The following is a 27,605-nucleotide window of genomic DNA, read 5'->3' as shown; positions in this document are numbered from 1 at the left end:
GTAATAATCATTAGGAATGATTACAGTATTAGGGCCGCACTGGGGGAATGGAATTATAGTGATTAAGTTGGAGTTATGCTTCATAGCTCTTATACTGTCCCATTATTATCATTAAAAATGTGTTCATTATTTATATTATCAGAATAAAGTCCCACAAGTTCACAGGAATAATGTCGCAGTTTTATTAGTACAAAATAGTTTATTTACATATAATTTTTCAAGCTTAAAATTCAAATGTTACAATTTTTACATTTTGGAATTGTGCAATTAAAAAGTCTATCAATTTTAACAATCAAATTATTGTAGTGTTAAAATAATGTTGTTTGAATCAAACGCGACCCTAATGAGTGTGTGGTGTGTCAGGGCACAGCAGTAGTAGGACACCTATGTACCTGTCACCTGATCAAATGTTGACTGTGTCCTCTGAGGTCCGTGTGACTCAGAGCTCCGCGGTTAGAATTCCTTGAGAGCAAACAGCGCGAGTAACGTCCTCCCTGACCTTCCATCCTGTTGAGTTTTTTCCCGGAATCCATGAATGATATTAAGGAACAGGAAATCCTCGTGCGTGGAAGCTTATAATCCTCTGCTTTGTGTGAGATGATTATCTCATTGCGTAGTGGCCGCGGTGAAACATGGCCTACGATAGTTGAGTGCATACCGTGACGTAGGGCCTCTGCTGGTCGGTGTCACGTCAACACGTCATCGATGACTGAGTGCATTCCACACACACTCAAGCTCATCTGATATCATCACACCCTCACCCAAACACCCTACCCCCTCTCCGTGACCTTTATCTGATCATGTGATCATGTGCTAAGTACACATTTCAACAATGGTACAGCAGTAAAGAGCCGTTTTTCCATGTTTTGTCTTTGCTCTGATAGTTATATTTTTATAATAATAACTCTATGATTTATTCTATTCATATTGATTAATTAAATGGAATATATTATTTTGTGATTGGGATTGTTTTCTTGAGTATGAGTGCAGTTCAGTAGAATGTTTTCCTAAATTGTTATTGATGTTATTTTTTAATAATTATTTTTTATGTTTTACTAACTTAACCCTTAATAATGGAAAACAATTGCATTTTCCACAACATGTTTTTGGTTTTGTTTAGCTCATAAGAGTTTAATAAGAGTTTCATGTGAGAGCTGATTTCGAGCAACTTCCATGTTTGTTTTTTTTTTGATAATAACCTAAATCACTTAAGTTCTTACATGAATAGCTATAGCATTGTACTGCCAAAAAATGTAACTCTTATGAGCGATTTTTGTTGTCATTGTTATATTTGTCCAAACAAAGGCACCTTTAGTTGTATCAGGCATTAAAATGAACAAGAAACTGAAGAAACGAGGGTGGTTGAATCATTTTTTACCATGACTGTATATAAGTTTGGCATGTTGCTGGAAAAGAGTTCAAAAGGTTTCCAATAAAAATGAAGACCACTAACGTTGTATGCTATTCTCCCCTTTTGTTGCTTTATATGCTCTACTTTTGTGTTTTCCAGCCATGGTGACGACATGATTGTAACGCCATTTGCACAGGTGAGCCCTTTTTTCTTTTCTTTTTTTTGTACTTTTTGATGCACTGCTTGTACATCCATGTATTTAGCATATACAGTATATTATAATTCATCTCAAATATTCTGATTGTTGCCTTTTAGGTCCTTGCCAGCTTGAGAACTGTACGGAACAACTTTGGTGCATTAACTAACCTGCAGCAAGACAGAGCTTCTAATAATAAGTATGTTTGCAAAGCACTCCTGTCGACTTTCACACATACCTTTATTCCCCCTCTGCTGTTGATAAACGGTACTACAGCGACAATAGCTCTAAAAGTTGTCCCCTATCGCTTACCTTTAGATCAGGGCTGTCCGTTTGGAGGGCCACGTACTGACAAATGAAAGGATGCCAGGGCCACTTTGATATTTAGTAAAGCAACACATGCTAAGAAGTTATATATATTTTAAGAAAAAACTGCATCTCAGTTTTGTGGTACAGGTGACAAAGCAACTTGTTAGAAAGAACTTCAGTCCTTTTTAAAAAATATACAGTATATATATATTTCAGCTTTCTTGTTAAATAATCTTCCTAAATGTTATTTTTGTCACATTATAACAATATTCCTGTAACATTTTATAACTTTTTTTTCCAACCAAATTTTTCAAAAACCACAACTTTATTTTGTCTTGTTTGTTTCTTCTAAATAAATAATTTTTCCTCATGATATGACAAGTTTATGCTCGTAAAATTGCGACTTTTTTTCTCTCGTTAGAATGTGACTTTTTTCACTTCATATATTCACTTTATTTTCGGACAATTCCAGCTGTTTTTTGTTGATTTTTTCTCATTTCATTTTTCCTTTTTTCATTTCCAACTGCTTCCAACTTTCTTCCGTATATTTTTTTTCTCGCAGGTATGACTTTATTCCAATAATATTTCAACTTTATTCTTGTAACATCACAGCTGATTTCACCAAAAAATTATTATTTTATTTGTCGTTTTGTTTCTCGTAATATCCCGACTTTTCTTTCATATTTCACCTCTATGATACTAAGATTATGTTATTTTTCCACATAATATTACAACCTTTTTTTATTAGAATACACCTGTTTTCTCTTAATATTTTGGCTCAATTCTTGCGAAATCACTGCTGGTTTTTACATTTTTTCTTTTTTTTTCGGGCCCATAAAAAAAACATCCGCGAGCCACAAATGGCCCCCGGGCCTCTTTTTGGACACCCGTGTTTTAGCCGGATGTTGTCAATGTGCAACATCATTGAAAGGAGTTGATTGTAGGCCATATGATGGTAAATATGTTTGTTTCCCCCCCTTAGGAGATCACCCATGTGCAATCCACCACCCATCACCAAGACCACCTTTACAGGTACAGCCAATCACGTATGTCAACATTACGCTCAGACTGTCCGACCTACTTTCGGAGTTCTTTTCTCGTAGTTGAGATGAGACTCGTCCTTGACGGGCGCTGTGCCGTGCCGTGACGTGACGTGACATGTCGCCACCATGACTGGATGGCGTACGCATTTATGAATGGGATAGAGGCCGTGTACTTACAATGTGATCCATCGCCTGCCGCTTCTATATTTAGAGGGCCAATCGTCCCGGTTCCCAGCCATTAAGGGCCTGCCATAAATTGGTGACAGCTGTGAGTCACGGTCACGATTGTTTGAGAGTATTGATGACTTGTAATGCGAAGGCTCGCTCCAGGGAGGCGACTCTGTCTATGCTTCCAGAGGTAATAGTTCAGTAGTAGTAAAGCAGTACTGCCGCCATCATAAAACCTTTATTCACTATGCAGGCCATACTTTAAGTCACATCGTAGCATTCCTAAGTGTCATATAGGCGCCGTGAGGACTTAACCACTGTGCCATAAAGCTAATAAAATAATAAAATAAAGTATAAATGCACTTTTAAGATGCCTCATAGAAGGGGAACAGGAAGGCATGTGCAGAGCGATGCTGGCGAAGGTATTGCTGGAATCAGTAAAGCCTGGTTATGTTTAATCAGTCATTCATTGTACTGCTTACATTGTACTTTGCAGCCAAGTAAGTAAGGTCAATTTCAAGCCCTTTGCCTTTCTTTTTCTTTGACAAAAAGCCTTACAAGATGACCAGTTCTTATTTTATCCTCATGGTAGAAGTGGACTTTTTTGCAGTGTTTTTTTTCAGCATTACTTTAGTGACTTTTAAATGTAATAACTGGGGATGTCCGACATTGGCTTTTTTGGCGATATGTCGATATTGTCCAACTCTCAAGTTCTGATTTCGATATCAACCGATACTGATACTGACATGTGTAGCATCACATATCTCCTTATTGTTTATTTATCGTTTTTTGTTATAGGGAAAAACCTGATACCGATATTAACCGATATTACATTTTTACGCCAATATCGGGACGATGGTATCGGTGGGACAATGTTATCGGACATCCCGAGGATTAACAATAATAACGGGAAGAAGACAAATAACAAAAATAATATAAAATAATTAAAACAGTAATGACATGACTATTATTTATTTATTTTATTTAGTCTAATTTGCATTTATATATAATTTTGGACTGTTTTTTTCTGTATTATAGTATTTTAACTCTATAAAGTGATATTTTCGTTTACTATATATTTTTATTTATCCACTAATCCCTCGTTTATTGTGGTTAATTGGTTCCGACCGTGATCAGCGAAATTCCACAAAGTCGGAATCCTTAATTATAAATGGAATATTTTCAGAGTGCATAGAAAACCTGTTTACGACCTTCGAAATACGGTTGTCAACAACATTAGAGCCCTCAAGACTTAAAATAACACCCCTATAGTCACCTTTACATTTGTATTACCCAATATAATTGACACAATAAGAGAAAAGCCATTTAAGACATAAATAAGACTCATGCTCGTGTGTGTGTGGCCATAAATGTGTTCTCCAGGGGAGAAGAGTGAGTGGCGGACAGGAAGTGACGTTTGGGGTTCAGAGTTGAATTTCTGTGGATTACGGCCGCAACAGTACCCTCTTGTTTTTTGTTAGGGATTTTTATGAAGGATATTAGGGATAATGCAATAAAAGCCTGTTGGTCCAGCGATCGAGTCTGGTTACGTTACAATAACATCACTGACATCTAGTGACTAGAGGAGAATACTACGTCCGCATCTTTGAATGCGGCTTACGAATGCCTTTGTATTTTAGTTTGTATGCTTGAAAACGCTCATTTGGGCAAAATACGGAACATTAGCTTAAATATGTACATTTTGGACTCATAAAAGGTCATATTCAACCACAAAACAGCTTTATTTATTCATTAATATATTTTTGAAAAACCGTGATCGAGTGAAGCTGTGAAATTGAAACTGCAAAGTTGGGAGTGACGACTGTATTTTAGTTTTTCATGGTTTTGCTGGGTTAAAAAACATCATTTTCTTTTTTTTTTTAAGTATTTCTATTTCATGCGTGTATTTTGTGCAAGCATGCCTTTATGGCGCTTGCTTTGTGCACTGGGAACAGAAACTTGCCTAAAGTGGTCCCACAAAATTGATAATAAGAAGACGGCACTAATAAGAAGACCTACAAGCTAAGAGGCCGAGCACAACCCGTGATTGATTGTTTAGTCCAGGGGTGTCCAAACTTTTTCCACATTCTGAAAAGTGAAAGGACGCAAGGGCCACTTTGATATCTTGTAAAGCAACACATAGAGATATGCTAAGAAGCTACATGTAGCTCAAGAAAAAACTGCATTTCAGCTTTTGTAATATAGGTGAAATGCTACTAAAACATTTTTTCCCATAATAAGGAGTTTATTCTTATAAATTGCGACTTTTGTTCTTCATTCGATTATGACTTTTTTTCCTAATATTTTGACTTTATTCCTGTAAAATGACATTTGTTTTTTCCCAACTATTTCATTTCAGCTTCCCTCTTGTAAATTTTCTTTTTAAATTATAACTTTATATCTTTTAAAAAATATTTTTTTTTCTTTATTTCAACATTGTTACTAAAATGATATTTTTCCTCATTTTACAAGTAAAATTGCAACTTTTTTCTCATAAGAAAACAATTTTTTTCTCTTAATATTTTGACTTTACTCTGGTAAAATGTTTGCTGTTTTCCATTTCTGCTGTTGATGTTTTATTTTTTTCCCCAAATATCTCAACTTTCTTCCTGTACATTTTCTTCTCCTGATATTCTGACTTTATTCCCATGTTATACATTTTCCCCCCAACTAAAGTTTCCAAAAATTACAACTCTATTCATTGTTTTTGACTTGGGGGGAAAAAAAACAAAACTTTTTTTCTTTAATATTTCAACTTCATGCTACTAAAATGACATTTCTTGACATCCTCATACTATTTTATTCTTGTGAAATTATGACTTTATTCCTTGCTAGATTAAAACTCTTCTCTTAAATTAATACTTTGACTTTCCCCTTTTTGCTGCTGGTGTTTTTTTTTTTTTTTTTTGTAGTTTTCTTGTTAAATTACATTTTTAGACTGTCCCGCGGACCGTAAAATCACAGCTGCGGGCTGCAAATTTTACCGCTTTGGACACCGCTGGTTTAGTCCATCACGAGTTATGTCTCAACACTTTTGTCCGTCACCGTCTCGCAGTCCCACTTCGCCATGTGGCCGCTCCGCCGCATAGTTTGTCTGCAGCCGCTCTGTCTGTGCAGCAGAGTGGCCTCTCCAAGCGGCCGGTGTCTGATGTCGCACTAAGCATGAGAAGAATGTCATTGACGTCAGTGCAGTCGCTGTCAGAGAGAGTAGCACCCCAGTCGCTGACACCCAACCAGGGAGGGCAAAGAATAGGAGAGGGAGGATGTTCGGGGTGGGAGAGAAAAGGGGAATTGTCAAAGAAACAGGAGAAGGGGGATTTTGCTGACAATAGGTGGTGACATAGGAGCTTTTGAATGACGACTGCTCATCTTTCTGACTCCATTTGTGCCTGCAATGACACCGTTGTCACCCTAAACAACTGCATTCAATATCATTAATGCTGTCGTTTGGTGTACAAAGTGGTGACATTTTGAGTGGGAGTAAGATTTTCAGGAAAAATCCGCCTTTTTTGTGTTGTGAGTAAAGTGTGATGATAACCATAGAAGAGGCAATGGCACTTACTGCCACAAAGGAAAGCGCCAGGATGCTCAGCACATTATAGGCAATGAAATGAAATATGTACGCAAATAATGTTTTCTGGAGGTGATACTAATATAAATAGCACACTGCTGATATGCAAGTAGCATAGTGGCTAACGACTCAGGCATCTTCAAAGGACGAGGACATTTTACTTTTAGTTGCATTTCAGAAATTGATATGCGCCGCACACGGGAGGCGACGAGCGGCTGTGACCAGCTACGCTGGTGAGCGACGCGTTCACGTGCAGAGCAATTTGTACGAGTCTCCCACGGTTTTGATTGGCTGTCAGATGTGGAGGGAATTTGTATCAAAGTAGCTCAGAGGAGGAAAAGCGACGTTGCGACTTGCTCGTGCCGGATCTTTACCTGCGAGAGCATCCTGTGCGCTCGCCGGTCGATCAGCGCAACTCCCGCTGGTTGGCCCTGTCGGGGCGACAGCGGTTAAAAGTTGAACATTTTTCAACTTTCTGGGATTGCGTCGCAAGCCGCGAGCACAAACTTTCACACGCACGAATTTTGGGTGCCACTTGGCTGGACGGTGACTCAGGTTCAGATGTTAATTGAGTGTTGTTGGCAGTTTTTAGAGTTTTTTTCAGAAGCCTTAATGGTGTGTCCCGTTACGTGCTCGTAGCTTTCTCTTTTTATCTGCTTCTATATCCTTAGAACGCACAGAAAAGAGAAAGACGTGTGTTCATGTCTCACATAAGGACTGTGGATGATGGGCAAAATTCCCCCAAATTGCGCTTTTCCTTTAATGCTTTCCTAATCGAGGCATCAGTTTGTCTTTCACAGCAGAGTTGGACGTAAACATGCTCTTATCTCTGCCGCCATATTAATTGTTGACCTCTCACTCTGTGCATTAGCATATTGGTCGTACATACGTGACCTGCATACACACTCTACTATAGTAAGGAGCTCCTCCTCCGTTTATAATCCAGTCCATGTGTTGTCACCCTCCCTTCCCCATCTCCAGTGCGGTCCTCTCAGGCTTTAGGTACAGCACGTTTTGGCTACCAGGGACTCCGAAGCAACAGCAGCCCACCCCCTCCATCTCTTTACCCATGGCAGCATAGAGGAATCTACCCTCATGGATGTTGTATTTGCACACAGGAGAGCATTCTGAAGCATCATGTGTTATGGTTAGCATTGCTGCGCGTGTGCGTGCGTGTGTGTGTGTGTGTGTGTATGTGTCAGCTGTGTTTGTTAGTCACGTCAGGATGCTTCAACATGGATCCGAAGCGGTTGTGAGCCCCCGGCTGGATCTTGTGTGGCTCCATCCTCCCTCTTCGTGTGGCGGACAGCATGGGCCCGCTAAGCAGACTGGTCCTGCTACACGACTGGAATTACACGTCTCGTATGAATGACATTGTAGGGAGACAGGAAGTGGTGTGAGTGAGTGGCTAATCTTTGCTATCTGCTGCCAACATCTGGGCACCCTTAATTATCCTGGCTGACGTTTTGCCACCCTTCCAATCCGATAAAAGGACATAAGCTGGATTTGGGTTTTGGATACGGTGGACCCCCACTCCCTTAGGCCCTATTCCCAGGCCCCCATGCTAAAAGCTGGACCGCCCGTCCAGTATGAAGAGTCACCCATGTGTCTACTCGGGGTATCCCAGCTTAGCCGTGTGTGGGGTGGGAGACCACAGGCCTGGGCCATCCGCTAGCACCCTAAAGCGGGCCCTTACTGACCCCTTGCCGTCCTGTCTCGCCCCCGCAGAGGAGGCCTACCAGAAACTGGCCACTGAGACGCTGGAGGAGCTGGACTGGTGCCTGGACCAGCTGGAGACGCTGCAGACCAGACACTCAGTCAGCGAGATGGCATCCAACAAGGTAAGAATCAGCAAAACAACATTTACAAGTTACACCTTCATGTAGTGGCTGGGGCCATTTATTTACCCAACTGCAGAGAGTGCTGGGCATTTATTAGGGGTATGGTGTTCTCATATTAAATATTTGTATTATTTTCAAGCAATTTCTTTCTTTCTTTTTTTTATTAATTTATTTTCTATTATTCAAAATAGTATATTAAATTATACTAATAATATGAAAAAACTAAATCAATATTTTACAGTATAATGACTTAATATACATATATAAATAAAATATGGAAGGAATTTCAATACATATGGGGAAATATTATACATTATACTATAACCGCCGTCACTCACTTAAGGGTTGATCGTCATTAAAGGGCTTTCTAAAGCATTTCTCCACTCAATCCACTGTAAAATCTTCTTTTTGGCACATTTTTCTTTTGTTTTTGGGTCAGTGTGTTGAAATGTTTAGCAACTTTTTGTGGCGACATCTGTTTATGTTCTTCTCCTAATGCGAAAAACGATTATTTATATGAGGTGCAGCGTTTATTTACTTCCGTGCACCCATCTGGTGGTGACTACTTGAGGTGAGGCTACGATTTGAGGAAACTGACTCCCATAAAAGCATCGTTTACATGAACGTGCCGCCTTTGTTGGTTTGTACAACGTGTTTGATAGAAGCTGGCAGCCAGAAGATGGCATCATGTGCCCCTTGTGGGTGGAGTTTCATCTTAGAAAAAGATGAAACTGGTGTACGGTATATTGGATGAAACATCTGTGCATGTGTTCTTTTGTGCAAATTTGAGTGTGTTGTGTGTTGTGCTCCCCGTGCAACTGCAGTATAGTTATGGTTGTATTGGAAAGCTGCACTGTGGTCGTAAATAGTGGGATTCCGCTTGTTGCACAGTGAAAATCAATACAAAAAATAGATGACATTTGTGGTCAAAATGCTTTTAAAGGCATGCTAGCATACATGTAATACAGGTATCCTCAAAGTTGTATCATCGTTTGAGAAATGTTCTTATGGCCGATGGGTTGCTAAGTCCCGCTTGTGTCCCTGCAAAAAATATGATGGCGGCCATATTTTTCGACCAGTCTTGCTCAGATTTTACACACCTGAAGCTGTGTACCAAATTTCATGGTGATTCAGCTCAGCACCCCAAAGTGGGCCTTTTGTAGAGCGCATTGAACGGTGTGAGAAATTTCAACTCAGTCCAACTTATGGGGTTCATTAACAGCGCCACCGTGTGGTCTATTTGTCAGTGAAATAATAGCACAGGCGACACAGTAGGGGGGCATGTTTTGACATATTTTCACCCTTCAGGAGTTGAAGGGTTAGCTCACGCAAATACGTGGAATAAGCATGTGTAGGTCCTCAGTTATGCTGACGTCATCAATGACAGCCGCATCTGTCGTATTTGCTCATGCTGCTGCAGCGTTATTCGCACTTCTGTTCCGCTGTGTCCGCGATAGCATCATCATGCAGGCTGGGAGCATGCTCAGTCACCTCCACAGTGTGTTATGTGTGTGTGTGTGTGTGTGCTGCACGCTTTGAATGCTGATCATCTTTAGGCTGGGGTGATGTCACACCTTGTGATGTCACACAAGGGGAGGGTGGTGGTGGTGGTGGGGAGGGGGGATCTGCAAGGACGGCGAGACAAAGGAATGACACTCAGCGCTGATGTCAGCCATCATCACGTACTTTCCATTAACTCATTTAAATGCGGGGAAGGTTTTGTTTTGTTGTGGGGGGTTTTGGCAACCCCCCCACCTACCCAACATCCGCCGCTTTACTATATCTGGTTGTCATGGCAACAGCTCCAGACACAAGCAGCTTGCTTATCAATCTGGCTCCAGCAATGCATCATACTGTAGGTGATACATCCACTCAGAGCACTGGCATATATACTGTAGGACACATCCTTTCGCCACAAACTGGAACGTCTTAATAATAATAATGTGTCAAATAGGTATGGAAGCAGCTGTTGAGGAATGATGGGTGTTTTGATGTGTGGAGGAAGTGTTGCTCTCTGCTAAGTCAGTCAATTAGTGTCTGGGGTTGATCCAACGCTGGGAAAACCACACAGTCACATCAGGATATTATCAGTGCCGATGTGCATGGATGCCATTTGCTGCTATGTTCAAAAACAGGGGTGTCCAAACTTTTTCCAGCGAGGACCATATACTGAAAAATGATACTTTGTAAAGCAACACGTGTAGATATGCTAAGAAGTTTTATATGCATCTCGGCTTTGTGATATAGGTGGAAAAGCTTTTTATTAGTATCAACCTTGGGCTTTGGGCTTTCTTCCCCATTTATGTTGTTTTTTGTTTTTTTCACATTTTTCAAATATTTCAACTTTCTCCTTAAATAATCTTTGTACATTTTCTTTTCGTAATGTTATTTATGACTTTATTCCCATATTATTTTGACTTTATTCAAATAACATTATAACTTTTGATGACAACTTTATTTTGCTTTTTGTTTCTCGTAATAGAACTTTTTTTGTCTTATTTCTTTCCTTTATTGACGTAAAATTTCGGCTGTTTTTCTGTTTTTACTTCTGTTTTTTTAATTTTCCAACTACTTCAGCTTCCTTCTTGTAAATTTTTGTCTCGTAATTTTGACGTTACTCCCGTAATATTTTGTCTTTATTCTCGTTAACGTTATAACTTTTTCCGCAATGTCATTTTCCAAAAATTACAACTTTACGTGTTTTGTTTGTCTTATTACAACTTTAATAAAATAACAACCCTTCTCTTGAATATTTCAACGTCATGCTTCCAAAATGACATTATTTTTCCTCATAATATTAGTGTTATTCTCATAAAACTACTTTTTCTCATTAGACTACAACTTTTTTGTCGTAATATTTTGACTTTATTCTTGTAAAATGACATCTGATTTTAGCTGTTGGATTTTTTTTTTTTTTTAGTTTTCTTGTTAAATTATATTTCTAGAATGTGCCGCAGGTCAATAATAACAAAATTTTTAAAAGCTGCGGGCCGCAAATGGCCCCTAGCCACACTTTGGACACCCCTGTCCAAAAAGGTCTTTGTTTAGTACTCATGAGTACATTTCAGTAGGGGGGGCATCAGTTATCAATTAATCTGGAATTTAGTATCAGTTGTGGGCGTGTCTTACGTGGCAGTTCAACAAGCCAGATCATTAATCCCGCCCACCGCCTCCATAATGGGCAATGTACTGATTCCACTCTTGTTGCTTTAAACAGATCAAACAAAGTAATGACATAGATAAATTAATAATAATTAATAAATTGGTTGTGAAGTAAAAATGTGATGACTCGGTCCTAAATATTTAGAATTATATTACACAATTGAATAGCTTCATATGTTCTTAAATTAGTAAAATTTTCCATTTGAATTAATTAATTCTTAAGTGAATTATCTGCTTAATTGGCTTTATTTTGTATTTTTAATTTTGGTGCAATAAAACCCATGTTGGGCTGAATGGGCTAGCACTAAATGTAATCATTTAAAAGTGTCGTGGATGACGTATTTGCGCATGTTATTGTCATAAAAGACATATATTGTAAGATATTATAATGTATAGTATAATATTGTTGTCTTGTCTGGTTCTTCTAATAATAGTGCATTATTTTGCAGTCAGTCCGGCTAATGCACAAGAGAACATTGTATGGAAATCATCCACATGATGAATAAAGAATGAATAAAGGACTCTGGTGGTTAAGCATTATCAGATGTGTAAGAAAAAAATCTGCCGTTTTTGAGAGAAATGTTCCTGACGACTCTCCCTGTCGATTCTCTGCTGCGTTGCGAACTACGAGTGAAAGTTTCCTTTTCCGGAAAATGTTCCTTATATTTATTTGACTGGTATGTTTCATCAATGTGTGTTTCGCTCGTGAACGGACAACGTTTCTCCCCCATCTCATGGACACAAAGTGTACTGTAGTTTTTACACTCGGGTGGTGAAAAGTTGGACTAAAAAAAGAAAAGCAAAAAGAGCACTCTGTGAGTGTCGTTCAGTGGGGGGCGGCTGTTTTTGGTCAGCGTGCCAAAGAAGAAATTGCACAAGGGGCGGCTAAGCATGGTGTGACACTTTCCAATTTTTACCCAATAGTGTGTGTTCACACCTCCTGACAGAGCATCCATACGTGTGTTGATTGCATATAAGGAGGAGAAGTGTGTGTGTGTGTGTGTGTGTGTGTGTGTGTGTGTGTGTTAGCGGTGGGTCGCATCGCAGCTCGCCGGCAGCCTCATCTGCTTTCATCGTGTCTGTAAATTACTCACATTGCTTCTGTTGGTGTGGTGTGAAGTAAACAGAGACACGTTGACTCCCCTTTTTAATGCATTTATGTTCGATATTGTTCGATATTGTTCGATAATGTTATTATGTTCGATTTATGGCAGCCTTTCCACAAACTTGGGAACATTTTTAGTCCAGGTGTAGTAGCCCAGATCGACCCCTCCCAGAAAATACCCAGGTATATTTTGGCCAAGTTCCGAATAATCCCTGGGGCATCTCTTCAGGTCATTGGTGTATGTGTGAGTGTGAGTGACAGGAAGAAAAGCTGTGATTTCTTTGGGGGAGAAGTCACCACCTGTTGGTTTGAATGTATAAATCTCTCCACACCGAATGTATGATATATTTTTTTCCAGAATTAAACTTTTTTTTTGGAAATACAGTTTTTATACCGGGAGGTATAACATAGGCTAGTCTAAGCCAGTGATTCTCAACTCTCCGGGTCACGACCCAAAAACGAGTCGCAGACCTGTTTTCAGTGGTCACGGGTCTTTGCCTGGTTGAGATGTGATGTTTCCGAACGAATGAGTGGCTCTTTTAACTGGAGTGTGAAAAATGATTTGCAGTTCTGAGTCGTTCGTTTGCGAGCTGCTCTTCCTCGCGCGTCTCAATAAATTCGAATAGCATGCAAAATGCATTCGATTTTGGGAGTTCAGTTAAAACAAAGAGACGTGTCTGCGTGCTCCCAAATACTCACCACGGATCCCCAAATTTTGCCCACGTTTTTGCAAGTAGACAGCACCCACTTACAAAGTACGGCGGGTTGGGACTGCCGCTTAAGATTGGTAAGAAGTGGTGACACGGAGGTTGTGTAGAGTTGAGAGGGTTTTTCTTTTTGTGACAAGAGGTGCATTTTGCCAGAAAATGTGCTCACAATTTGGATTTTGGAATTCCACCTCAAAGGGTGGTGACGTTTTTGTTTCCTATGCATGTTGTGCAGGGCAAGGCTGGTAGGTTTTCTCAATTTAGGATTTTGAAAGGTTTCTGTTAAAGCAGTAAAACAGAAAGAACATCAATCCAGGAACATCGTTTGAGTTTTTAATTTCATGTTACATCATAAGGTGGTGCATGTGTGTGTGCGTGTGTGTACATGTATGTCCTTGGTAGATGACTTCAATAAGCGCTGACCCTCGGCGCACTGACGCTTTCATCCTAGCACCCCACGTCTAAAGTGCTGATGTTCCTTTATTTAACGCCATTGTTTCCTTTTTTTGTCCTCATTCCGCGCTGACATCACTTAATTAGTGACTCAACTTGTCACGCCAACTCAGCTACGCTTTCCTTTCGTCACCAAGCTGTGCTCAAGCACATATATACTGTATGTAATACACATACTGTACATAAACACAAATACCTCAGGATGGCTGGTGTAACATTTTCCATCATTTGAGCCAATCGCACAGCGGGTGACCTCAAGTCTACTCTCTTCGAAACCAGTCACAATCCAGGATGAGCTCACTGGGCTTGCACGTCTGCGTTTCGATTGGCTGCAGCCCGTGCGTGAGGAATGAGGGTCGGTGGGTGGTCTTGTGTCATTCACAGCCACCCAAGCACACAGTGAGGAAGGACACAAGACCGCCCAAAGTATTTGGCTTCTCCCGGTCTTTTCATCTCTCTGGTCTCTCCATCCTTTTTTTTTTCTCCCTCCTGCATCCCTCGCCAGGATGCGCATACGTCAGAGACCACCACAGTGTGCACGCTCACCATATGTTCCCTTTCGGATCTTTACGCGTTCCTTTCTTTATGGTGGAATGCTCGTAGGGATGTGAGCACCATGCGGACGCTCTCTGAGCTTTAATCTTCTCAGCTGGACCTTTCTCTTTTCTCTGTGGATTTGTTTACTTTTTAATATCCAAAATGCCTGAAGCTAATTATTTGTTTTCAGTGTCCTGGGGATACATTAAGGTAAGATGCTATTCTAGTCAGTCAGTGTTTAATATGCGATTATGATTCTATTATTATGTATTATGTTATTATTATAGTATACCAATGTATTTATATTAAAAAATAGAAACACATAAAATTTGGAGATACATGTTTGTCACTGAACAACAACTGCATGGATAAACAAGAAGTTGGTGCATTTAAATTGTTGATTCTCTCTGCTTTATAGTGACAAAAACATGCCAAACACCTAATATGATACAATATACGAATTTTGATTTGATTCGTTTGAATTTTACATTGTAAATATTGAGCATGGAGGTGCATTTGTTAACTGTTGCAGATTAAAGAGTCGCTTCAATTGAAAGTGCTGATTGGAAAAAAAAATAGATTTTATCTATTTTATTTAGATTTTTTTGTTTGTTTGATATTTGGTCTTTGAGCTCAACAAGGAGAATAGAGGTTAAATTAACTGTGCTGTACACAGTATACTGTACATCTCTTTTGTTAAAAAAAACCCCTGAAAAACATGATATCCTTTGTTTTCACATAACCTGTTTTATTTTATTTTTTTTATTGTAACAAAGTGCTCTTTAACGGTACGAAAGCGAGAGTGTTGAAGATATTTTCAGGTCGTGGGTCCTCTTGGGACATCCTTGTTGTGCGTCATTCTGCTTTGAATGAGAGAGCACTTCTCAATAATCATTTGTTTCAGTTATTTGCATTAATCTAAAGGTTTGGTGACCGTCTGACAAAAGCGCCCGTCATATCATCCTTTTGTGTGTCCATAAATGAAAAGTATTTTTAAAAAGCAAGTGGGTGTTATTCAGTAGGGCCTTCATCGATATGCACACATAACACTGTACATTGACGCTAAAGGAAGTGACCGTTTCAGGATGTCGGCAGTTGTTGTGCAATTTGGTTTTGTAACCACATTGGTGGACGAATGCCTTGATTTCAAGCATCGTCCTCTGTCCATCATCCATCATCCGTCATCCGTTAATCACTCCACAAATCAAAAAGCCGCCGCTAAGTACGACACTCTGCACCGCTGCAGTTAGGCTCAGGGGAGAATGGGACAGTGATTGGACAAAAGATTAAGTACACCTGAACTGCCTCTAATACTAGAGGTCATATCCAAGACATCTGCCTTTACAAAGCTATTACGTCATGAAAAGCATCATTTTAGAAGTACTGGATCTCATTCGATTGTGTAGGTGCACCTAATGTTGTGACCAGTGTGTTGATATTATAATGCATGTGTGCAGTTGTGAAATAATGAATACATAACAGTGAGTGATTGAGTGATTTGTGGCGTGTGAGGAGGTATTTAGGCAAAGGTAATTTCAAGTTGAATTCAATTTTGGTGACTCTGTGATCCATACATTTTTTCTGAGCCCCACTAGATGGATCCCGTGTACTACCAGTGGTACTTGTACCACAGTTTGGAGTTTTAAGGCTCCCAGTGCACAAAGCAAAGGCCTTGGATGGGTTCGGTCAACTACCGCATCAACAATTCCCAATAGAGCAGATGATGTTAGAAGTGTCCCAATACTTCTGCCCATGTATCTCTATTATATGATGTTGTATTATCCCTTGCATCATTATGCATTGCCCTTGCTCATCTCGTTGTCTTTGTGTTTCGTTTTAGTTCAAGAGGATGCTGAACAGGGAGCTGACTCACCTGTCAGAGATGAGTCGTTCAGGGAATCAGGTGTCTGAGTTCATCTCCAGCACCTTCCTTGGTGAGTATTTTAGTTACCTTTTCTTAGGTCTTAATTCTTATCGTCTTATGACTTTTTTCTGGTAATATTCCATATATATTATCATAACATTGCAACTTTTTTCTTTTCAAAGTATTTTTGTAACCTTGTGATTTTTTTATTGTGAACATTACACCAGTGGTGCTCACACTTTTTCAGCCTGAGACCTACTTTTAAAACGAACAAGTCCCAAAGATCTAGCTCCTACTATAAATATATAAAATATATATATTTACAATGTTTATTAACAAAAAAATATGAGTACGTATATTGTAAATGTATAGTCAAAATGATCTACCTCTTTCTAGAAAACATATCAAATCTAACCGGTAAACTTTGAAATACTATTGTACATATTAATGATTAGTATTTCACATTCACATTTTCAAAGTTGACAGGTAATCAAAGTAGTTGATATCCTAATTATATTCAATATGGCAATAAAGATAATTACACAGAATTGCTCAATAGATACCTGAGTACTGCTAATATGTCAAAAGATGTCAAAATAGCTACGTAACGTTCATTAGGACACACAGTTCATGTAATGCATCTAATTAGCATTTGCTATCAAACATTACCGATATACAAGAATTACAAATGATTATGACAATGCAGCCTAAGTCAAGGCAACAAATGAAAAAGGTTTCAGCAATGGGCACATTGTCCATTTCACCGTGAAATAATAGTTTAAGAAGCAAACGTGTAGAAAACACTGGTTTCTGTAGTGGAGTTTGCCAATACTTTTTTTTCTAGATAACTAGCTGCCGCTGAGTTACTTTATCCATAATCAGAATAATAAAGATGAAAGTTGCATTTCCATGCGTAGCTTGAAACGCCAAGGGGGAGCAAGAGCGAATCAGGAGGGGAGCTTAATGTCAGCTGACTAATGTCGTATGACATCTACAAAGTAACGTTTACGCGATCGACCCAAACTACCATGGCGATCTATGGGTACCGTAATGGGCACCCCTGAGTTAAGCCTTTTGGTCTTTCAATGTTGCAACTTTTTAGAAAAACTAAATGCCGATTATTCTCTTAAGTCTTTCAGCCATTTTTCAAAAGACAACCCCTTCAGTACGGGCCATTTTAGAAGATTTTGACGGATTTTTCAAGGCACACAGAATATTGTGTTCTATGGCTATGTAAACATGGAACCTACCAAAAGAAAGATTAGACTCCCGTTTGCTTCTACCTTAAGTTTGTTCTTTAGTAATCAGCTGTAGAACATAGGTAAGTTTCAGGAAAATATCAGTTCCCGACTAAAACAGAGAGAAAACCAGCTTTTTGTGAAAAGATACATTTCAAGTATAACTTTCACTTTGACACAAATGATTTGGTTTTGTGACAGCTCAAATATCTAAACAGCTATACCACAACATAAACAACACCAAAAAAAACAAAATAACAATTTATTTACAGATATAACACCATGAAATATTTACAACATTTGGAACTAAACTCTGTGTGTGTGTGTGTGTGTGTGCATGCGTCAAAGTGTCCCTACAATGCGTAACCTTCTGCACACTACACTCTTCCACGTTCGTCCACTTCCTCCTTGCTGCCGAGTGTGTTTTTACATGCAAATGATCTATGCCGAGCTCTTATCAATTGCACTTCTGCCACCTTGTGGCTGTTTTTATGGCTTAAAACTCTTTTCTCGTACTATTGTGACCTTTTTCTGATGACATTTACGTCTGTGGACGTTTATTCTCGTAATTATTGCTTCATTATCACAATTGTATGACATTATTTTCCTTTCATTTTGGAGAACCATTAAAAAATATATATGATTTATTTATGTTTTTCCTGTGGTGTTTCAGACAAGCAGCATGAAGTAGAGATGCCATCACCTCAGACGCAGAAGGACAAGGAGAAGAAGAACAAGCCCATGTCTCAGATCAGCGGTGTGAAGAAGCTGCAGCACTCGTCCAGCCTCACCAACTCCAACATCCCTCGCTTTGGCGTCAAGACGGAGACGGAGGACGAGCTGGCGAAGGTACGCTCCAACGTCACACTGATGAGGACTTTACAGCGCTTCCCATGCGATCCGCCACAAATAAATGTGCCGCTCGTTGTTCTCCCTTGCTCAGAAGCACATTATAATGGGACTGTCTGTGAAGCCTGTCTGCACAACTCCGTACAGTAGGTGGCGATATGCATCATAAGTCTGCTTCTTAACACACCTCACATGCACCTGGTCTACGAGAAAATAAGAAGAGATCAGGGTTGCCCACTTAGCGAGTTTGTCACTATATTTAGCGAGGATTCAGACCCCTCTTTCCAAAAAAAGTGACTTGCGAAAAATCGAAATACTTTTTTTCTTGTGTTATCGGGAGACATAAAGATACGCACCGCTCTTCTCAACGAGCAGCAGGTGCCTCCCCCATCTCAAAGCACTCACAGATGACTCAGTCTAGCGACGTCTTGCCAATTGCTGTCCCCCTAAATATTCCTCTCATTGCTTCGCCAGGAGCTGGAACACGTGAACAAATGGGGCCTTAACGTTTTTAAAATCTCAGAATTCTCTGGGAATCGGCCGCTGACAGTCATGATGTACACCATATTCCAAGTAGGTATCGGCTCAAACACAACGCAACAAACCTTCGTCTTGTTTGGATTTTAACGCTCCTCTGATGTTCGTTCCAGGAGCGAGACTTGTTAAAAACGTTTAAAATTCCACTGGACACCTTTATCACCTACCTGATGACCTTAGAGGACCATTACCACGGCGATGTGGCGTACCACAACAACATCCACGCTGCTGACGTCACCCAGTCCACCCATGTGCTGCTATCCACCCCTGCACTCGAGGTGAGCCGCCACAATAAGCCTCAATCAACCCTCTGCTCACTACAATCAATACCTTGTAGGGGGATATTTTTAACCCCGGACTTTTTTTTTTTTTTTTTTTACTCTCTCCCTCCTCGCTTGTAGGCCGTGTTCACGGACCTGGAAATCTTGGCGGCCATCTTCGCCAGCGCCATTCACGACGTGGACCACCCGGGAGTGTCCAACCAGTTCCTCATCAACACCAGTGAGTCTAAATGCGGCACCATTTTAGCAGCTACCTCAGCCGTGTCACACACACACACACACACACACACACTAACCTTTTTCACATTCATGCATGAATATATGTATATATTCAATTCCATTGGAGCCGCAGAATCTTATGACATTTGGTTGCATTTTAGCTTCAAATACAATCTAATTCCTATTCGAAATTCTCCCCAGCTGATAGAATATTTTGGACGCAGCAGTCCAGATTATTCAGATCTTATATTTGTATTTTTATTTTATCCCTTTCTTCTTTCGTTTTTGTTTTCCTTGCCTCCCGTCACCAAAGCGCCTCCTCAGTTGTTGCTAAGCAGAATTGGTTTTGTGAGCCAAAGTTGAGTGACAAATTATCAGACGTTGACACACTAAAGTACTCTAAAAAGGTGATTATGCGTAGCAATTATGACACACTTTTATTTTACAGAAAAAATAATAGTTTAGTAAACATTTTTAAGTATTTATGGAGTTATGGTATTTTATTTACGTATTTGTTGTTGTTGTTGTCGTTGTTTGTGTAGTTGTTCCCAGAGGCGTGGGATCTAGCCAAACTCTTTTATATTATTACCCAGAAAAATCGCAGTTATGTGACACATTAATTTATTTACTCATTACTTTTAGAATAAGGGAAAATTATGTCTCTATTCCATTTTATTGACATAATTTTCATATTCATATATGTTATTAGTGACACACTAAGTTACAGGAACATTAAAAAAAAGTTCTTTATTGAATTATATGTGGGTGTAATGATAGAAATTGACTTACCTCGTGCGACCACTTGTTGCTAGGCAGAATTTGTGAAGCACATTTATTTGTGAGACAAAAAGCCAAACAGCAGCTTTATTAAATTACTTTATTAAATTAAATTACTAGGCACTGACACCCTAAATTACTCCAAACAGAGCAGAAATATGAATATATTCATATAATATTATAGTATTAATGTATTTATTTGACTTGATACATTTTTTATAGCATTAGACCTTTACTTATTACAAAAATATCACTGTAACAATTATGACACATTTATATAAATATATATATACATTATTTTTGCAATAGAAAATATATAAACTGTATTTCTATATTTTTATATATTTCAATTATTTTTTGTATTTATTTCAATTCAACAGTTTTCATTGGCTGACAAAAACGTACTAAAATATGCGAACCTCCATGGTAAAAAGAATCAATGTATCAAAAACTGTAGACAGGAAGTTGCACACAGTTGAGTCGCCCTGGGGCCCGACATAATGGTGTCCACGTGAGGTATACTCTTGTTTATTGTTACTCATAATTGTGCAATATTCATATCAGCATCATTTTTGGTGGGACGGGGGGGAAACCCAGATACCGAGCTGTCAGAAAGCAGTTTCCTGAGTTGGTGCAGTGGGAAATTATACGTAAAAACATGCCAGCTGTATACTACATGCGTATATGTCATGCCCCACGTGTCGGAGCACATGTGAGCATGAGCACACACGTGTCTCGGGCCGCGTGCTTTCAAGGCGGCAGACGTCATCAATGGTGCTTTTTAAGTGCAACACAACATCATTAGCCGTGTGAGCTTACAGCTTTTCTGGGAAGCCAAACACGTATAGGACAAGTTGGTTTGGTCGCAAACTTGAAGGAATGCAGCACAAACAATCTTGTGCAAAGCAACCCTGTGTAGTCTTTCAGCCTTAAAGTAACAGCAGTGTTGATGGTATGCTCCTTCAGATTCACCAAAGCGTCTACTGCAAGCTTTTTCCCGCCGAGGGCCACATAGTAAAAAAAAAAAAAAAAAATCAAAGTATGCAAGGGGCACTTGCACATGCAGACCTGCTAAGAAGAAAAAAACTGCATCTCAGCAACAGGTAAAACGCTACTAAGATGACATTTTTCCCAATAATATTAGTTTATTCTTGTAAAATTGCGACTTTTTTTCTCATTCGATTCCGACTTTTTGCTCTTAATATTTTGACTTTATGCTGGTAAAATTTTAGCTGTTTTTACCATTTGTGCTGTTTTTTTAAATTTTCCAAACTATTTCAACTTTTGATTTTCTTCTCGTAATTATGACGTTTTTCCCATAATATTTTTACTTGACTTTATAATGATAACTTTCCCCCGACCTAATCTTCCAAAAATTATAGCTTGTTTTGTTTCTCATAATATGACGTCTTTTTTAAAAAAAGTGTTTTTTCTTTAATATTTCAACTCTGCTAAAATGACTCATAATATTATGAGTTTATTCTCATAAAATAGAGATTTTTTTTATTATTAATACTTTTTTCTCCCCTAATATTTTGACTTCATTCTCATATTCTCACATTTCGGCTGTTCTTACCATTTCTGCTGTTTCCAAATATTTCAACTTTCTTCTTGTAATATTTGACTTTATTCCCGTAATATTATGTTATTAGTATAGTATATTAAGTATTTAATTTATCTCCAACCTAATTTCCCAAACTTACAACTTCATTCTTTATTTTTTTGCTTCTCATAATATTACAAATATTAAATATTTCAACTTTACTCTACTAAAATGACATTTTTCTTCATAATATTGTAAAATTACAACTTTTCTCATTAGAGTACAACTTTTTCTCTTACTATTTTTGACTTTATTTATTTTTTTTATTGTTGTTGATTTCTATATTTTTAAAATATTTTTACAATGTGCTGCGGGCCAATAAAAAACAGTCACGGGCCGTACTTTGGACACCCCTGGTCTACAGTATCAGCTATTGTAGTGGTCTATAATATCAGTGGACCAGCCAGGACATTGATGTTTTGTTAGCTGTGCCCAATATGTACATATATGGTATAAATACTGAAAATGTTCCAATGAATGACTATTCAATTAACAACAGAGTCTACTATAGTCGTCGGTTGCGTGGTCAACAAAAGCAAATAACCAACAGAGTCTCCGAGACCATTATCAGTAACTGCTGTGGCTGTAGGCAAACTCCTGATGTCTTTTTTCGCTAATTTCACAAGATAGCAGTAGATGGATTTGAAGTACCGTGAGTGGTGTTTTGTCTGCCTCTGCATGCGCTTTAAAGTGTTCATATAGCTACTCAGCTGTGTGAAAGCCATGTACGTTACATTTGCCGTACTGTTTGTTGACAGTGAAGTCATCAGCGGTATAAATGGTGGCTCAGCAGTTTGATCCTTACCTCTTTTACAACATTGGTTCTGTTGCTGCTGTGTTGTTAATAAATGACCATGTGCTCCAAAAAAGCTACGTTGTCCCTTCCACTTTTTCATGCACTCCAAATCATTATTAAGGTAAAAAAAATGAGTTGTTATATATGATGAGTTCATACATTTTGTAATTCCTGTCCAATTATTGCCTGCTTCTAATTAACGCTGCGTTCTTTTCGCGGTTGAAAATCGAGCTGTCATGCTGACAGTCGTGTCTTGCTTTTAAGATTCTGAACTGGCGCTGATGTACAACGACGCATCTGTGCTGGAGAACCACCACCTGGCCGTGGGCTTCAAGCTCCTACAGGAGGAGAACTGCGACATCTTCCAAAACCTGACCAAAAAACAACGACAATCCCTGCGAAAGATGGTCATCGACATTGTGAGTTTGACATAAGAAAAAATAAAAAAGTTAAGCTTGAATTGTCACGTTTCAATTCTAAGGTTTGCTTCGGTAATTAAACTATATAAAATATTGAATGAGATGTCTTATATTTACCAGTTTCTTTATAAATCTACAATAAGTGAACATAAAATAAAACAACACTTGAAAACACAGCTACAGTATACGTAAAACTGTTTTCCTCAGAAGATGACTTCCCTCTGCTATTACAAAACCTAAATGTGTTGCTTTGTAGCCCTAAACGCCATCTATTGTACTCTGATAAAGTCAAATCATCATGTTCACGTTGCTAGTTGACCTGCAATAGGAAATACAGTGGAACCTTGGTTAGCATCATTAATACGTTCCAGAAGATCTGACGCTAACCAAATCAATTTTTCCCATAAGAAATAATGTTAGTCCAATTAGTTCTCCAGAAAGCCTGTAAACTATACTATAAAAACATGTAATTATTGTTTTGCATAAAAGTTTGAAATACATAAAAATGATGAAAGAAAGGGATGAAGGAACATTTAATGTTACTTTAACCTTCATTGACGACGTAATTCTTGACGTAACTGTTCCCAAAGACACAATGTGGCAGCGAGATCAATATGGACACCACCTTCCTGTTTTGCCATGAGTTATCTCTTGAATACAATAGTGGTTCTCACCTCAGTAACCCAAAATGGAGCCAAAGGAAGTTGCAAGTGCCAGCATTTCATTGAAAATAAAAAAAAAGGTGAGAAACACTCTTTTTTAATTCAAGAAATTACCCATGGCAAAACAGGAAGGTGGTGTCCGTGTTGCCACATCGTGTCTTTTCAGTGAAGGTAAACTTAACCTTAAATGTTCATGCCTTTCATCCACCCTCAACATTACTGGAACTGCACTCACCTGGATTCAATCATCCATGCTTATCCTGAACCTCATTAGGGTCACTGGGCTATGCTGGAGCCTATCCCAGGCAAGAGGTGGGGTACACCCTGGACTGGTCGCCAGGGCACATATAGACAAACATCCATTCACAATTTAGAGTCGCCAATGAACCTAGCATGCATGTTTTTGGAATGTGGGAGGAAACCGGAGTACCCGGAGAAAACCCACGCACGCACGGGGAGAACACGCAAGAGATTCGAACCCCGGTCTTCCCGATTTCCTGACTGTGTGGCCAACATGCTAACTACTCAGCCACCGTACGTCAATCATGACCGTCATCAATTCATACACATCAACTGCTGCTCCTCCTCCTCTGCCCCCCTGTCCCAAGGAGTCCCCCAGGGATTGATGCTTGGCCCCCTCCTCTTCATCCTGTATTTGCTTCCCCTCGGTAGCATCTTGGTCTTAGTTTCACTGTCCAAAACAGTGTTGGTCCAAAACCTCTCACAAATACAGCCAACAACTTTTCTCATCTCATCGACTGCACCTCACTCTCTCCCTCACCTCACGTCCGAAATCTTGGCCTTTTCCTTGACAGCACCCTCTCCTTTGAACACCACATCAGCCAGATGACCCGAACGGCCTTTTTTCACCTAAAAAAAACAAAAAGCATCGCCCGTCTTCGCCCGTCCCTCTCCCTTTCTACTTCCACCAGGCTTGATTACTGCAAGAGCATCCTCTGACGCCAACCTCCCATCCCCACCCTCAATGGTCATGCACCGTACCTGGGGCGACAGAGCCTCTAGTCGCGCTACCCCCTCCCTCTGGAACTCCCTCACTGCACGCTTTTGTAATTGCACTGACCGGTCCACCTTTAAATCTCATGTTTAAACCCATCTCTTCACACTTGCTTCTAATGTTTAATGCCATTTTTTGCTTAGTTATTCTCATTTGAACTGTGTATGTCTTGTATGCTTCTGTTTTGTGGTATTGATTGCAGTGCTTGCTCTATTGTAAAGTGCCTTTGAGTTTTTACAAAAGCGCTTCTAAACTAAATGTATTATTATTATTATTATTATTATTATTATTATTTATCCCCTTCATTCCTCATTTATATGCAATTAGAGTTGTTTCATGCATGTAAAGCTATAATTGCAAAACTATAAAAGTGTTTTTTGTGTTAACCTTCTTGAGAGACAACCGCTGACGACATGGTAGACCGGCAACACAGCTGACTTCCTCTTCCCGTTGCCATGTGTTGACGAGCTAATAGGATGCTGACCAGGACATTTCCTCATTAAAAACACATTAAGAACACAGTTGGACTCACACGGTGTCTTGAGAAGATGACGCTAACCGTAAAATGTACGCAAAATTGTGCCGTAAGTTTCAGACATTAACTGAAAAAGTGGGTCGGACGCTCACTGAGGTTCCACTGTAATGGAAATAGAAGTAGTCTGTTCCGGAGTCAAACTGTCGTCATCATAGTATTGTAAGTAAACAAGCAGCGTTTGTAAAGTAGCATTTGAGCATTCTTTCCCGTACAGGCAGTGTTTTTAAGTGACATTTAACATTTAGAACTGTACCGGCAGCGTCTCTAAGTAGCATTTTCACATTCCTAACTGTCATACAAGTGTAAAAAGAAGTGTAGCATCAGTAATATTCTTCAAAGTGAGACGCTGTTTGAATGCTCTTGTATCGTAACTTGTTTGTTGTCGTTTCAGGTGTTGGCTACTGACATGTCCAAGCACATGAACCTACTGGCTGATCTAAAAACGATGGTGGAAACCAAAAAGGTGACCAGCTCGGGAGTCTTGCTGCTGGATAACTATTCTGACAGGATACAGGTCTGCTTTTATTTACACGAGACACTTTTACATTTTGCTGGTGCTTGTGTGCTCCAAATCCATTCAAAAGCTCCACTGGAAAAATACGTTTTTTGTTTGTTTTTTTTGCTCGTAGGTTCTGCAGAACATGGTGCACTGTGCAGACCTGAGCAACCCCACAAAGCCCCTGCAGCTCTACAGGCAGTGGACCGACCGCATCATGGAGGAGTTCTTCAGCCAGGGCGACCGAGAGAGGGAGCGGGGCATGGAGATCAGCCCCATGTGTGACAAACACAACGCCTCGGTGGAAAAGAGCCAGGTGACATTTGCTCATCTGATGAGGATAACCATGCAGAACGTTGACAATGAACATAAACATAATCATATTAACCACTTTACAAGACAGATATTGAGGACTTAAAGCAGCAATATGTGATAATGCCACCTTAAACTAACAACAACTCATAATACAAAAGGGCATCTCTCTTGTTGCCATGGTGACCCTGCATCCCACACTTTTTAAGCTTGACGAAAATGAGCATCTATCTATCTGTCGTCACTTGCTTTTGTGGACCAGCCAGGACACGTCCTGCGTTATTCGAGATTACGCTTGTGTGCAATGACCAAAACACACAACTACCTGTACCTGTACCTCCTATTGTTGCTTTAAGTGTGAGCAAAACGGGAATAGTTCTCTACTGTTGCTTTAAGTATGAGTCGTGTTGAGTGGTCCATAATATTGGTGGATCAGGAGTGATGCTAACATCACGGGTTGCATGAAGTGCTTGCAAATAAAATGAGCAACGCCCGCAATTATTCCTTCCGGTTGGTTGATTTACTTGTAAATAAATGACCTGTTTATCCGTGTATGCATCCGCCCAGCTATCGTCACATACTTTAACAGTCGATGATATTGGTGGACCAGCCAGGTGTTCTGTGTTCTGTGAGCTTTACACCGTTTGGCGATTATAGCACTTACTTCTCAGTGTTACTTTAAGTATGAGCAAAGTAAATGTATCTCTAATCCAGGGGTGCCCAAAGTGCGACCCACAGCTTATTCTAAAAATATAGTTATGATAACTTTAAAAAAAAAATACAGCAACAATGGACAAATCTGCAGTGTTTTCCAAGAATAAAGTCAAAAATATTAAAAGAAATCAATTGTAATGTAATGAGAAACAAAAATCATAAATTTACCAGAATAAGGTCATAATATTGTGAGGAAAAATGATCATTTTAGTAGCATTATGTTATTTAAAATGTGTAATACTATGAAAAACAAACAAAACAACGAACAAAGTTGTAATTTTTCCTAAATTAGGTTTGGGGGGGGGGGGAAGTAATGTGACGAGAATACTTTTTGATCACGGTTAATTGCTTCCAGACCCGACCACAATAAAGGAATTTCCACGGTATACAGCAGGATTCAATGTGAATAAATGGAATATTTCCATACTTAGAGCACAGAAAACCTCTTTATGACTCTCTAAATACGATTTCTAACATGATTAGAGCCCTGCAGACATGAAATAACACCCCTATCGTCACCTTTCCACTCCTATTACTCTTTGTTTACAAGACATTACTCAAATATTATGCTGCAGGGACTCGAAACAGCCGCTAGCTAGCGAGCGAACAGGCTAACGAGCTAACCAGTTAGTCTAGAATTTATTTCTTATAAACTTACCACTTCCACACGGAATGGGAGGAGAGCCTTTTTTTTCATTCTATCATGTTGGACATGCCATGGCTGACTTCATGACTTCATACAGCGTTAAGGTAATGTCATGTAAGATAATGCCTCAATGTTTTGTGCCATTCCTGGCGCCTAGTGACCAGAATACTACTCATCATTTATATTTCAGTATGCTTTG

General features: G+C 39.3%; 1 protein-coding gene across 9 annotated transcripts in view; it reads left to right on the top strand.

Annotated features, from left to right (window-relative positions):
• Nucleotides 1–27,605, top strand: part of pde4d (phosphodiesterase 4D, cAMP-specific) — a 188,897-nt gene that overhangs the window by 154,256 nt on the left and 7,036 nt on the right. For 8 of the 9 annotated variants that reach the window (XM_054773488.1, XM_054773490.1, XM_054773491.1 and 5 more), the window contains 12 exons: nt 1,511–1,547; nt 1,667–1,746; nt 2,839–2,888; nt 8,367–8,479; nt 16,284–16,377; nt 18,219–18,394; nt 18,869–18,967; nt 19,045–19,209; nt 19,333–19,432; nt 22,872–23,026; nt 25,630–25,752; nt 25,868–26,050. In XM_054773488.1, the coding sequence (XP_054629463.1) occupies nt 1,511–1,547; nt 1,667–1,746; nt 2,839–2,888; nt 8,367–8,479; nt 16,284–16,377; nt 18,219–18,394; nt 18,869–18,967; nt 19,045–19,209; nt 19,333–19,432; nt 22,872–23,026; nt 25,630–25,752; nt 25,868–26,050 (1,375 nt within the window). Of the gene's footprint in view, nt 1–1,510; nt 1,548–1,666; nt 1,747–2,838; nt 2,889–8,366; nt 8,480–14,207; nt 14,654–16,283; nt 16,378–18,218; nt 18,395–18,868; nt 18,968–19,044; nt 19,210–19,332; nt 19,433–22,871; nt 23,027–25,629; nt 25,753–25,867; nt 26,051–27,605 lie in introns of those variants that run through there. The other variant, XM_054773497.1, reaches the window with a different exon arrangement.

This window comes from Dunckerocampus dactyliophorus, chromosome 4 (genome assembly GCF_027744805.1).
Source record: "Dunckerocampus dactyliophorus isolate RoL2022-P2 chromosome 4, RoL_Ddac_1.1, whole genome shotgun sequence".
In the NCBI taxonomy this organism is placed as follows: domain Eukaryota; kingdom Metazoa; phylum Chordata; class Actinopteri; order Syngnathiformes; family Syngnathidae; genus Dunckerocampus; species Dunckerocampus dactyliophorus.
This window is presented reverse-complemented; position numbering and strand designations above follow the sequence as displayed.